Below are 13,637 nucleotides of genomic sequence, written 5' to 3' on the forward strand. Positions count from 1 at the left end.
CTGCACCTATTTGGATAGCACATAGTGGTGGGGTTTCTGGAGAAGTGAATTGATGTCAGACTTAATCAAGTTCAAGCCTTCGCTACAAACAGAGTGCTGAGGCTCCCCTGGTGTTTCCAAGTAGAGGCCAATTCTCATGATGCTACCGTGGGCTTTTTTAAGCAACCATTTTGTGTGAGGCAGGGACTTATGGATTTGGGTCCCAGCTGCCGCCTTGCAGGCTTATTTTCCAGCTATCTCAAATCATGGGAGTTTTGTTGTCAAAGCTCCGTGAGCTCAGGACACATAATATGGCTGCACTGATAGAGTCTGTGCTCAGAGACAGCTCAGAGGGCTTGTGCGCTTCCATGTCTCCTCCCTAGATCTTTGCTAACACAATGGGAACTGCATTTTATTATTGTATAATTTATTTTTTATTTTTTATTTTTTTGGTCAGGGACGTACTGTGCAGTTAAGTTTGCTGCTCCAAAACTATGCGTGTGCTGGCATTAGGCAACATGAGTCAGTTGCATTATCATTATTTTTTATCATTACCGTATTTTTCGCTCTATAGGACGCACCAGACGATAAGACGCACCTAGCTTTGGGGGGAAGAAAACAAGGGGAAAAAAATTTGAATCCCAGAAGCCAGAACAGCAAGAGGGATCTGGCTTCTGGGATACCGTGTGGCTGTTCTGGCTTCTGGGATAACCGCGCCAAGCCTCTTCAGGGCAGGCAGCGGGATGAAGGCTCCCCCTGCCCAAAGAGGCTGCGTGCAGCTAAGGCAGAAGCCAGGACAGGCATGTCGCTGAAGGGGCGCTGCGCAGTTCTTCCTCTCTGCACAGCGCCCCTTCAAGCGAAGTTGGAGAAGGAACAGAAGGAGACCCTTCTGTTCCTCCTCCGGCTTCCAGGACAGGCACATCGCTGAAGGGGCGCTGCGCAAAGAGGGAGAACTGCGCAGCGCTCCTTCAGCAAAGCTAGAGAAGGAACAGAAGGATTCCCTTGTGTTCCTCCTCCGGCTTCGCAGGACTGCGCAGCACCATTCACTCCATAAGACGCACTCACATTTCCCCTTACTTTTTAGGAGGAAAAAAGTGCGTCTTATGGAGCGGAAAATACGGTATTTATGGCAGTGGTTCTAATTATGTGCCACAGGTTAGCCTTTCCCAAGCTGGCGCAGCTCTGATCAGCCTTAGCCAGAAAGACCAATGACCAGGGATGCCAGCAATTGTCATCCAAAACATCTGAAGGGCACCAGGGTTGGGTAAAAGTGCTTCAGCTTATATGAACTTGAAATCATAAAATTGTAGAGTTGGAAGGAGTGAAGGAATCTTTCACCCAACGTGGGGCTCGAACCCACAGCCCTGGAATTAAGAGTCTACGTAGAATGTTGTGAACTGGCAGCATTCGTTCCAAGAGCTTTTCTGCTGTCGAAGGGGCAAGTAAGGATAAAAGCTTGCAAAACAAACTCTACAGACAAAAATATAGATGGGCAGGACAGTTTTCTAGGCAGCAGGAAAGAGATTAGTTACATATTCTCTCTTATCCCAATCTTCAAAGTGGTTTGCAACAAATTTGCATAACGGGGGTGGGGAGGGGAGAGCCTCAAAGTATATGAAGGCTTCTTCCTAAATCAGTCGTAAGCAGCAGAAATCTCCCCTTTACCTAAAGTTCTAATCAAACGTAACAGCACAAGGCTTGTGAATGTGACAGCCCTAATCAATCCTGCGGTCTGGCTGTTAGGCACAAATTCCTGAAACAAGCCATAGGATGGTGAAGTCTGTCAAAACAATGATAACTAAGTTGCAGCAGTGCTATAGTAGCTTTGCAGAGGTTCTCAACCTGTAGGTCCCCAGATGTTGTTGGACTACAACTCCCATCATCCCTGAGCTCTGGCCTTGCTAGCTAGGGGTGATGGGAGTTGTAGTTCAACAAAATCTGGGGACACACAGGTTGAGAAAGGCTGCTTTAGAGGGAAGGCTGTCTCTCAGTACTCCAGCACCGGAGTTGCCTGTGTATGAGCCTGACTCTGGCAACTCAAGGAACTGCTGGGGGACAATCTAAATGAGCCAACGGTTCAGCTCCAAATAAGGCAGATGGGTCAGCAAACTAAGGTCCGCAGGCCAGATCAGGCCCAGTTGCCTTCTAGATCTGGCCCATGGACCGACGGTCTGGAAATCCAGGAAGCCAGCATAGCGCACATGCGCGGTGGTTTTTGCGACTCAGCCAGGCTTGGGGGGTCAAAAGTGAGGCGGGTGGCTGCTCAAGACAAGCCCCTTCTCCATCCATCGTGCGCGCGCAACAATCTTTTCTTCCGGGGTGGGGAAGAGGGAAAAGGAGCCACAGTTTGGATTTCCACTATGGAGCTGTAGGCAACTGACCTCAGGAAGGGCAGTTGTGGCGGCAGAGGCTCAGAGACACCTCAGGAGCGACACCCGCCGGTGTCTGTGGTGGTGGTGCTCCCCGCCAAAGGAAGTGGGGAACACCTGGGCAGCTGCACTCCAAAGCAGTTCTGCACTCTGCTGGGGAAGCCACTCATTAGCTACACGGTGCAAGCCATGGAAAGGGAAATAGCCACCGCCTTGTCTTCCCTCACGCAGGGAAAAGAACGTTTTTGCTTGAGCGGCGCCGGCCTGACTTAGCATGGCCAACGGCTTTTCCCTTCACCCACGCATGCGCACATGCTCTCCAAGGCTGACAGGAATGGCACGCTTACCTCAGCCCCCCACCCCACCTTACAAGAGATATAATAACTGTCAACGCGTAAAACGCAAAGGAAGCAGCGTGGGTGTATGGGAGAACACCCCCCCAAAAAAAAAAAAATCACATTTGGGCAATGTTGGGGTTGGTCCTGGTAAGGGTTTTTACCAAAAATGCAGGTTCATAATCATGGCAACATATAGTCAAAATGCATGCAAGGAGACACGCAAGTGGTCTGTTGAGATGCCCATGTGGTGAAGCCTCCCCAATGTGTCTCCAGTGTTTGTGCACATGTGGCTTGCATCTGGCCTTATGCGCATTCCCCACTGTCTTTCATTATGCACCTTTAGGCACCTGGCAGAAATGTTCCTCTTTCACCAGGCCTTTGGCTGAGTGACATCCAGCGCCCTTCAAAAATGCATTGGGGAGCGGGGAATTATTGGGTTGGTTTTGTTTTTATTATGTGTTTGTGTTTTTATATTGCGATTTTATGTTTTAACTGCCCTCAGGCCTGCGGGTACAGGACGGTATACAAATAATAATAATAATAATAATAATAATAATAATAATAATAATAATAATAATATAATACAGTGGTACCTCAGGTTAAGTACTTAATTCGTTCCGGGGGTCCGTACTTAACCTGAAACTGTTCTTAACCTGAAGCTAATGGAGCCTGCTGCTGCTGCCATGCCACTGGAGCACGATTTCTGTTCTCATCCTGAAGCAAAGTTCTTAAGCTGAAGCACTATTTCTGGGTTAGCGGAGACTGTAACCTGTAGCGTATGTAACCTGAGGCGTATGTAACCTGAGGTATCACTGTAATGATAATAATGGTGGTGGGTTAGTGGCTAATATACTGGCAAAGCAAGGGAGAGGAGATCCTGGTTCAAGTCTCCATTCCGTTTCTCAGGCTAAACTACTCCATAGGGTTGTTGTTGAAAATAAAACAAGAGGAGAGGAGAGTTAACGTATACCACCAGAAGCTCCTTGAAAGATAATAAGCTGGATACAAACTAATTTCCAGTATCGTGTGATAGATAAGATAATGAGCTGGAATGTGTTTGGCTCTCCCTTCAGCCACACGCTCATTGAATATCCTAAGGCAAAGAGTCCTCCCTCTCCCTCTCTCTCTCTCTTTCTCTCTTTCTTCCTTGGCTCTTTATATGGGATATAGAGATCAAAATGCTGACCTACCTTACAGCCTTGCTGTAAGAATTATTGAGGGGAAATATGTGCGAGTGCTTTGAACATTGGGGAGAATTGCTCCATTTCTTTATTGCTTGTCACTAATCCCCACATGCACAGGCATAGATTAAACCCAACGTCGGTTGCACAGGCCCACACCTGAGGGTGCAACTTTCATGAAGTACAGTCCCTTTCGGCTCTGTTCCGTTTTGTTATTAGCGTTTGCATAAATCATCTTCCTGGCGTCGCACTTGTTTAAGTAGCCTAGGAAACTCTAGGTATTCATTGTGGGTTAAGAGAGGGATCGCTGTAGGAATATAACTAGCTCTTTGAATCACGCCGTCTGCTGAGAGCCCTACACGGATATTCTCTCCACAGCCAGTTGACCCACTCGGCAGAAAGGTCAGCCTGCAGAATAGGTCAAAAGAACCCTCTGTGCGTCGAGGGAAGACACCATCGTGCATATATTGCTTCCCGACATGTTAGCCTGAATCATCCCTGTGCCCTGCTTAATGTGTACTGCAGAAGAAGCGAGGGGACTTCCCCTCAGCAGTGCATTAACAGAGCCAATCTTTAATTTCGTTTTTTAAGGAGGAGAGTATAGCAGGTGCGTGCGTGAGAGAGGGGTGTGGAGCATTCAGAGCTCTGATGAGCTTGGAAGAGGAGCGTGTAGTGCTGCCCAGGGCTCAGAATATCTTGCCCTGTCTTACTTGGTGCCAGACATCACCACCCCCAGTGACAACATTGGATAATTCACCCTGTTCTCTTGTGGGATGCTGTTGATGGTGGTTTTGCATTGCAGCAGTGAAGTGGGAAATGTGGGGTGCTCTCAAAGAGATAGTGATGGGCAGCTATGCTCTCTCTTAAGGCAAGAGTTGAACACAGAAGGCTGTGGATTCTTTAACCAGCCAGAGGCCTAGTTATACAGGAACACTTTTGCCTAGCTAGCTCTTCCAGCTTAATTTTATTTCAGAAAAGGAAATGGGGCTGATTCTGGCGGAACATGCCTGGGGGGCACATGTAGCCCCCGGAATGAGACAGACCTCTCCGGGCGTCTTCCTGATGAAGAGCAGCCCAGGACGTTCATAAATCAGTCCCAGTGCGCACCAACCTAGAAAGTAAACACTGACATGTGAGTAACAATCACACATCCAGCAACGGAGGAGTGAAATGCTAACAGATTCTTTCCATGGGAAAGTGCTATCGTTGCACATCACAACTATTAGTTTGATCTTCATAAGAGCAACCACCCTTGGAAATCCGAAGTTATAATGGCCTTCAATCTATATCAGGCATAGGCAAACTCGGCCCTCCAGATGTTTTGGGGCTACAACTCCCATCATCCCTGACCACTGGTCCTGTTAGCTGGGGATGATGGGAGTTGTAGTCTCAGAACATCTGGAGGGCCGAGTTTGCCTATGCCTGATCTATATGTTTGGTGTGTATCTGAAATCCTCTTTTAATCCAAATGTTACTATAGTTGGTGCTGGCTGACTAATTTTGTAAATCATGGTTCTTTTTGTTCTTTATAGACCATCCACGGCCATAAAGGAGCCATAACAGCCGTGGCTTTTGCTCCCGATGGACGCTATCTTGCCACTTACTCCAACACAGACAGTCACATTTCCTTCTGGCAGGTATGTTTCATGTGTCTTTGTCTCATATTTGAGTAGGGCTGTTTTTCAAAACTGTTATATTCTGAGTCTGCCAGTCTCATATGTGGGTGCTGCATAGTCTGAAGTTCCCCATTGTTTGCTATTAAAAAGAAATCCCAGAGTTTTTAAAGCTTGCAGTCTGAGAAAACCTAGTGTTGCTTGGAAGCCTATCAGGTGTTCCCCAGTGAGAACATTAGTAATGGCAGATGAGGCTCCTTATCACACAGGCAGTCTGCAAGGACCAATATTCCCTTCCAGTGTTATAGCCACAAGGGGACTTTGGATATTTTCAAGAGTACACTCTCAGGTCATACAATGCAGGGGGGGGAGGTTTAAAAGGCCTTTCAAGAGTACACCCTATAATACGTCTGAGAACCTTCTTCAGTGCGCACGGGTTCAATAGCACACAAGCAAGAGGTTCTTGGCAGACAAGTCAGTAAAGAGAGCTTCTCAGACCTCTGTAATGAAACATCCAAAGAACACCACAACCACCAAATCCCAAGAATAAATACCAGGAAAGCCTCCTCTGATAGTCTCATGTGCCTCCAAGAATCAGCTGAGCCTCAGCCACTTGAGGTTTTTTTTAAAAAAGATACCTCAAAACCTTTGCTTAGCTTCCACATGGAGAATATTCCATAACAGCTTGGCATCCAACGAACGTATCTCCTTTTGCCTCCTCAACTTTTGGTTGTGACACTCAGAATTGGATAAAACAAACTCCCCCTTTTTAATCCGGAAAATACAGGAACAGAGGCAATTCCATGGGAATGTGTAGTTTCCAAGTTAACAATATTTATTTTTTAAAATATATATATATACTATTCCTTATTAAAGAAGAAAACAAGAAAACCAATTCAAACATGCTGTTTGCAAAAATGCCTGGTGCAGTCTTTCAATGCATCTGCTGATCCAGAGCCTCTGTGTAAACAGAAAGTGCAAAGGGTGTGGGGGTTCCCCATTCACTTCAACAGATGAGGCATACTTTGGGGTCCACTAGAGCTGTAGTTTGGTGGGTAGATTCAACCTAGGAAGCAGCCATTGACCTGCAGCCTCCATCTGTCTCGGCGGAGAGGAGCCACGACACCACATTCCCTCATGTTTCCAATGCACCCGTGGTCAAAAAATATTGTGAATGTTGAATGAGTCTCCTTTCTTGCATATAAGTTTGGGCACAGCCTGCCGGAAAGTTCTCCTGCACACACCCCACCCCTTGAAATGAGTAGGAGCTGCACAGTTGAGCAGGTCCTGCTCATTTGAGTGGTGTACAAGAGTGTCATCTTCCTGGTAAAGGGACCCCTGACCGTTAGGTCCAGTCGTGGATGACTCTGGGGTTGCGGCGCTCATCTTGAGGGAGCCGGCGTACAGCTTCCGGGTCATGTAGCCAGCATGAATAAGCTGCTTCTGGCGAACCAGAGCTGCGCACGGAAATGCCGTTGACCTTCCTGCCGGAGCGGTACCTATTTATCTACTTGCACTTTGACGTGCTTTCAAACTGCTAGGTTGGCAGGAGCAGGGACCGAGCAACGGGAGCTCACCCCGTCGCGGGGATTCGAACCGCCGACCTTCTGATCGGCAAGCCCTAGGCTCTGTAGTTTAAACCACAGTGCCACCCCATCTTCCTGGTAGATGGTGTCTTTTGTTTAGAATTGCCGCCTACGTATGCAGATATCTGTGCCAGGGGGAAAAGAGAGCTGGAGAAAGCTCTGACAGCAGAATGATTGCTTCCTTGCCTTGTAACATTCCTGTAACTATCAGCTATTAGTATATATTTTTAATCTACCATGGCTTTCTGCATGTCATTCAATGATAACTGTATGTGTCATTAAAGAGTATTGAATTATTCTCCATCATCATACAGTGCGCGATTTCTGAAGCAGTGAATAAGAACCGTAAAAACGCTCTTCCATCACTTGCATATATTTAGTTGAGTTGCATGGGAAGATCTAGAAAGCAATCAGACGTATTGATTGAGATGTTTTACATGATCATCTAAGATTGCAGGGGGTGGCAGGGGCAATATTCCTATACAGGCACGTGCTTTGACATATAAACTGCTCTGTTTAATTCCCACCCCACCCCTTGTTTCTTCCTTTCTTTCTTTTTTACGAAAAGACAGCTTTAACATAAAGAGTTAAGATGAGCCAACACGTTGCATTTTAAAATGTGACCTCGTCCACTAGTGATTCCTCCCCCACCCCCAGTGGTCTATTCAGTACTACTATTAATGCAGGAAAATCAGTAACATTAGTCATCTTAAAAGGGTTATTACTCAAGATGATTTAAATTGTGAAAATGTCAGTGGGGCTTGCATGCTCCCTGCTACAGATGCCATGATTTACACTCTCTGACACCATTCTGCTGCTGAGAAGGTCCAGGGAAAAAGTAATGGCTTCTATGTTGCGCTGATCAGAATTCAGAACATGGTATCGGCAATAGCACATCTTAAAAACGTCCTAGGATGTGCCAAGGTTTTCATATGTCAAAGTCTCAGACACGCAGCTGAGGCCGTCATCTCACCTGTTCTATGCAGATTCAAAGTTTCTAATGGGTTTAGCAGATTGCACCAATACAGGGCTTTTGCTTTATTTCCGTGTTTTTAAAGCACATCACGGGTGAAACAAAGCAATGCAAATTGACCAGTTATCATGTGAATTAGAAGCTCCAATGTTTAAAGCTTTGTTCCCTTTATATTTTGCCATGGAATGGATGGAGATATAAAAAGCTGTTGCCTGTTATTGCTTTTTCCCCACCCCAATCAAAATATATAGGGTCAAAAACACTTTTTTTATTTTATTCAGGAAGTGGCATTCAGCAGAGAGGATTGTTTCCATCACTAGACTGTGCAGCTGCAACAGTTCAAAATGCACACAGTCACAGAAGACGGTCTGAGCTCAATTAATATTGCAATTGCTCATCTTCAAAAACTAGCATTTTAAAACAAAGTTTGAGTCAGCAGTTCTCTTTGGAAATGGGGGGGGGGGGTTGGATTTTTCCAGTGAAATACTATTGACCCTGTCCATTGTTAGGCATGGAGGTTCCAGTAAGTATATGCAGCTTCCCTGTCTACAAAAAACTTCCCTCTTTGCATCACTGGAGGGAGGTAGCTTTGCACTGAATTCACGATGCAGGATGCAGAGCAAGTTGTGAAATTGCCATCGTTCCATTTTGGCTGCTGAACTTTGCAAGAAATGAAATTGGCATAAAACACAGGCAGGCTTTGGGTTTGTTCTCTTCCATACAGAAGTGTGTTTCTTTCAAGTTGCCGCCAACATTTTCAAATGTAAAATTCTAGATACATCTGTAAAATTGCCCTTAAAATGATTTAGTAAAGGTAAAGGGACCCCTGACCATTAGGTCCAGTCATGGCCGACTCTGGGGTTGCGGCACTCATATTGCTTTATTGGCCGAGGGAGACAGCGTACAGCTTCCAGGTCGTGTGGCCAGCATGACTGAGCCGCTTCTGGTGAACCGGAGCAGCACACGGAAATGCCGTTTACCTTCCCGCCAAAGCGGTACCTATTTATCTACTTGCACTTTGACGTGCTTTCAAACTGCTAGGTTGGCAGGAGCAGGGACCGAGCGACGGGAGCTCACCCCATCACGGGGATTCGAACCACTGACCTTCCGATCGGCAAGTCCTAGGCTCTGTGGTTTGACCCACAATGCCACCTGGGAGCTGTAATTAAATAGCCTTTATGAACCCCTCTTTAAAAAAGCAAATGTGAAGGATCGGCCATGTTTTTCATGGTACTCATAATGCAACTTCATCAGGGATGCTCACAACGTTTTTATGGATTCTCAGCGGCTATTGGTTCAGAATGAATGGAAAGAAACTCCAGTTGAAGCCATATTGCTATCACGAGGAAGTATTATCAAACAATTTGTCTAAGCTCTTACAGGGTGCTCTGCACATTATACACTGCTGTAAACAAATGTTTGGATTTCGATACTGATTGACTGGTCCTCTCTTTTTTTATCCCCTAATGGCAGATGAACACCTCTCTTCTGGGAAGTATCGGGATGCTGAACTCTGCACCACAGCTCCGCTGCATTAAAACGTACCAGGTTCCCCCCGTCCAGCCTGCATCGCCCGGCTCCCACAATGCCCTCAGACTGGCCAGGCTCATCTGGACTTCCAATCGCAATGTCATTCTCATGGCCCACGACGGCAAAGAGCACCGATTTGTGGTGTAGAGTCAGGCGTTCCTGCTTTTCTTTCTTGCTCTCAATACAGTTTTGTTTGGAAACCCCCTGTAAATCTCATCTCCCTCATTGTGATCTTGACACCAGGTGGTCCACGCCAGGGTCCGCACCAGTAACGCAGCGAGATTTGGCCAGGGGAAATTGCTTCCCTACAGCAGAAGCCTTGCTGTTGACTTAGAGGCACACGTACCAAACTCAGCAGCCTGCAGGAGTTATGCCAGCATTGCAAGGTTTCCCCCTTTATCCATAGGGAGAATAAGAACCATGAGAATGCAGCTGTGCTTCTTTGGGTTGCAACTGCTTCAGTAAGACTCTCTGGAAGATCTTGATTTTATCAAGTTAAAAGGGGGGATCAAATCACAGCATTTAAACCGGGCTTAATCTAATCGCTTTGAGAGTGGCTGAAATGATTCACAGGGTTTTAAGTTAAAACTTTTCTTCTTCTTCCTTTGAAGTATTTAGAATCCTGATGTTTACTGAAAGTATGTTTGTTTACATGGATGCTCCTCCAGCTGTGCTCCTAGCCTAAAATGGGTGGTGGCAGAGAGGTGGGCTTGTAGCATCCACACCACAGGTCTTCACATGCATTCTCATGGCACTTCTTGACTTACAGGACAGGGTCAGATGGCTCCCATGTGCATAGGAACTCCCCTGCGTCCACTAGAGATGCTGGTTCACAGCATTAAAGGTTTATTGTACCTGTCAGGCTCAGGATTTCACGGCAAAATATATGGGAAAGAGAATTTTCTACTTCCTTCAAACCAGCGACGCTTCCTTATATACATTCTTGATTGATTTGGAAATGATGGCGTGCTTTAATGAGCAAAGAGGCAATTTTATGTTTCATGTGTCAGGGAAGAGAGAATAATATTGACTGTGGTGTTAATTTTTTTTTATTTGAAAAAAATGAAAATTTGCAAGGTTACTGGAGAAAGAGGGTGGCTGTTAGCATTTCCTTTGCTGATAATATGGATATTTGTGCCCATGAGGGTTCGCTCTCCCAGATTTCTCTTGAACTGGACCCAACAAAAATATGACCCCAGGGAATTTTGTTCTGATGTCAGCTTAATCATGATGCAACACATTTTCAGCATTTAGATTTCATTAAAGGACAGGGGTTTTAAGAGGTGGAAATATTTGATGGACTGCATCACTGGTCATTGGTGCAGGAAATTGCTACTATATTTTTAAACATTTTCAATAAGTGAGCAGTGTAAGATGTTCACATATCGCCTGTATTTATTACTGTGTGAATGCACCTGGAGTTTTGTTCCTGGTACGGCAGGGAAAACATTCTGGAGAATGTTTTATTTAAATGGTGGTGCATATAGACATGTGCTTTTCTAGCTTCCATTCTCTTTGCCTTAAATCTAGGAAATATGCAGAGAGAATGCTCTTAGTATCTTCTAACACATTCAACAGAAATTGAGCCTGTCAGATCCAAAAATAGATTTTGAATGAATAGATAAAAAAAATGATGACTTCTGAGTTGAAAAACTATTGAGTACATTCTTTTAAGCACTGCTTGCATGCAGTCCCCATGGATATGAATGAGAATTGCACAAGAGTAATCCAGTAGTCTTGCTCTCATCTCATATGTTTCAACGGGGCCTGTGCTGAAGCAGTTCCTAGTAGTTTGCATACATTGATTTTTTTTTGGGGGGGGGGGGTTGTTAAACATCTCGGTGGTCTGTTCAATACACTGTACATGTAAGTAGGATTACACAGGCGGCAATCAACATATCTATCTACATGAGATTTTAAAAGCAGAGAAAGAAATTAAAGACCATTAGGAATGTTTATCTCATAGTTGTTGTGAGTTTATATCCTTTTTAACTATGGCAAAGCTTAAATGGAGTTTATCTAATGGTGGTGAAATTCTGTTGTGGATCTTCCGTGTTTTTGAAGTGAACTTACGCAACAGGTACCAGGATTTGAAAAAGGCAAGAAAGCATACACAAAATATGTATGCTCTTTTCTACCGAATCAGAATGTTAGTATGATATAAACAGAAATGGACCATTTGTGCATTTACCCTTGGGCATTCCAGAGTCATATTTACTTCTCTTACACAGACTTCTTTGTTGTTCATCCATCCTTTTCCCTTTCCTTGTGGTGCCCATGATTCAAAGCTCCACAAGGCTCCCTTGCTCACATGGAGCTCTGCATGGAAGCTGCCTTGTCTCGTCAGCAGTGGCTAAATGCTTCTTGCATGCAGTGAGACTTGGTGCAAAGATTGTTCCCCATCACTGCAGAAAATGGAAGGAGCCTCTGCTTGCAGAAAGCTCCACAGACCCACTGTGATCAGAACTTTATATTACTATAAGCAGAGGGCTGATACCCAAAATGGCGCCTCTGTACAGAATTCCTCTCCTCTCCCCTTCTTAATATGTTGCAACAACATCCATGTCCTGACATTGACATAAAAGCAGTAGCCAGCCAAATACAAATGCACATAAGATTTACTTCAAACTACAAGGGGGGCATTCAATCAAGCAGCTGTTGATTTCACATGCCTGCAGCTTCTGTGTGTGTTGCAACATGGAGTTTCACTCTGGGTGTCTACCAGACCTGTTACATTATGCTGAATGAGAGCAGATCTGCCAAGTGGTGCTACACAATTTATGTTCACTTCAGTGGGACCTGTGTGAAGCCCCCGCTTATTTATTTCAAGTGCAGAATCTGGAGCAACTGCACTGCCCTGTTTTTATTTTTATTTTAAATGCTTAACATGTATTTCCTAAATTCCAGCCGCTTTAAATAAAACCATGGAAAAACACGCTACATGCTTTTATCACTAGGAAGTAATTCAGTGTTGTGAATGATCTAAGAAAGAAGTTTAAATGCTGTACCTTCTTAAAATTATGTATTCTACAGATATCTAACACGTGGTGCATTATGTCTATTTAAATTAAAAAAGGGGTACTTTTAAACCAATAGGGGAAGCTAGCCTGCAAAAAAAGAGAGTAATTTAAACATGAGAATCAATATTTATGTGCTAGCAGCTACAACAATCCGCTAGGCTTTGAATGGGAACCCACATGACCCTCTCACTGAAATAAATGGAGACTGTGCTGCAGAAGGCAGCGTTCAGTGGATTTTTGGCCTAGAAGTCTTAATTTTCCTCACACGCAAATCAGCGCTTGAGTGACTTTCTCAGGCCTCACTGCAAACTTCATCACGGCTTAGACCTTTCAGCACTGCAGTAAAATTTGTATTGTCATTCCAGTGTAAGCTTTTAGTGTTTTATTGATTTGTTTAGTACTGTATTTGGATTTGTCCTTGTAAATGTAGAGACGTACGTGGCTTCATTGGCAGTTTACAAGCAAAAGATGACATGATGAGACACCTGTATGAAAATGTTGTCATGACTAAAGTCGCGGTGTACGGTAACTGATTAAAATGTCTGCCTCAAGAAACGACTGGGCGATTCCACTTATTGGCTGCTGCATGTACCCAATGGCCCTGTGTAGATAATGTCTGTGAAATAAATGCTAAATTGGACCAGAGAGTGCTTTCCCTATATTACAAACATCACATTGATTGCCACACTCAACAACGCCAGGCGGTTACACTGAGCCTGGCTGGACGCGACAGTCATGTTATAGCTTCGTTTGGAAATATATACCACAATTGTGGTATAACACCAAGAAACTAGCAGTAGTAATGTTATAACATTCTGTGGGCACTGTGACCCTCAGTTAGCGATGTGCAACGAGGATAGGGAAATGCAAAATGTTGTAATGTCATGACACTTAAGATGTTAGGGAGGGAGTACAGGTGACGTATTTCACAGGACAGCCATGTTTAGCATCAGATGCTGTGCTTACCATATTACCTAGTTTGGCCCTTAGTTTTGTGTATGTGTGTAGAGAGAGACAGTCTGTGTTTCCTTTTGGTGTCTGGGACATT

At 44.8% G+C, this 13,637-nt stretch overlaps 1 protein-coding gene across 5 annotated transcripts in view; it reads left to right on the plus strand.

Annotated features, from left to right (window-relative positions):
- WDR7 (WD repeat domain 7) overlaps window positions 1-13,229 on the plus strand; it is a 228,882-nt gene extending 215,653 nt beyond the window's left edge. For all 5 annotated transcript variants that reach the window (XM_082241763.1, XM_082241764.1, XM_082241767.1 and 2 more), the window contains 2 exons: window positions 5,400-5,504; window positions 9,513-13,229. In XM_082241763.1, coding sequence (XP_082097889.1) covers window positions 5,400-5,504; window positions 9,513-9,716 — 309 coding nt within the window. In that variant the 3' untranslated portion in view covers window positions 9,717-13,229. The remainder of the gene's footprint in view (window positions 1-5,399; window positions 5,505-9,512) is intronic.
- Window positions 13,230-13,637: the final 408 nt, after the last annotated feature.

The sequence above is a fragment of the Podarcis vaucheri genome, assembly GCF_965113315.1.
Source record: "Podarcis vaucheri genome assembly, chromosome: 11".
Lineage (NCBI taxonomy): Eukaryota > Metazoa > Chordata > Lepidosauria > Squamata > Lacertidae > Podarcis > Podarcis vaucheri.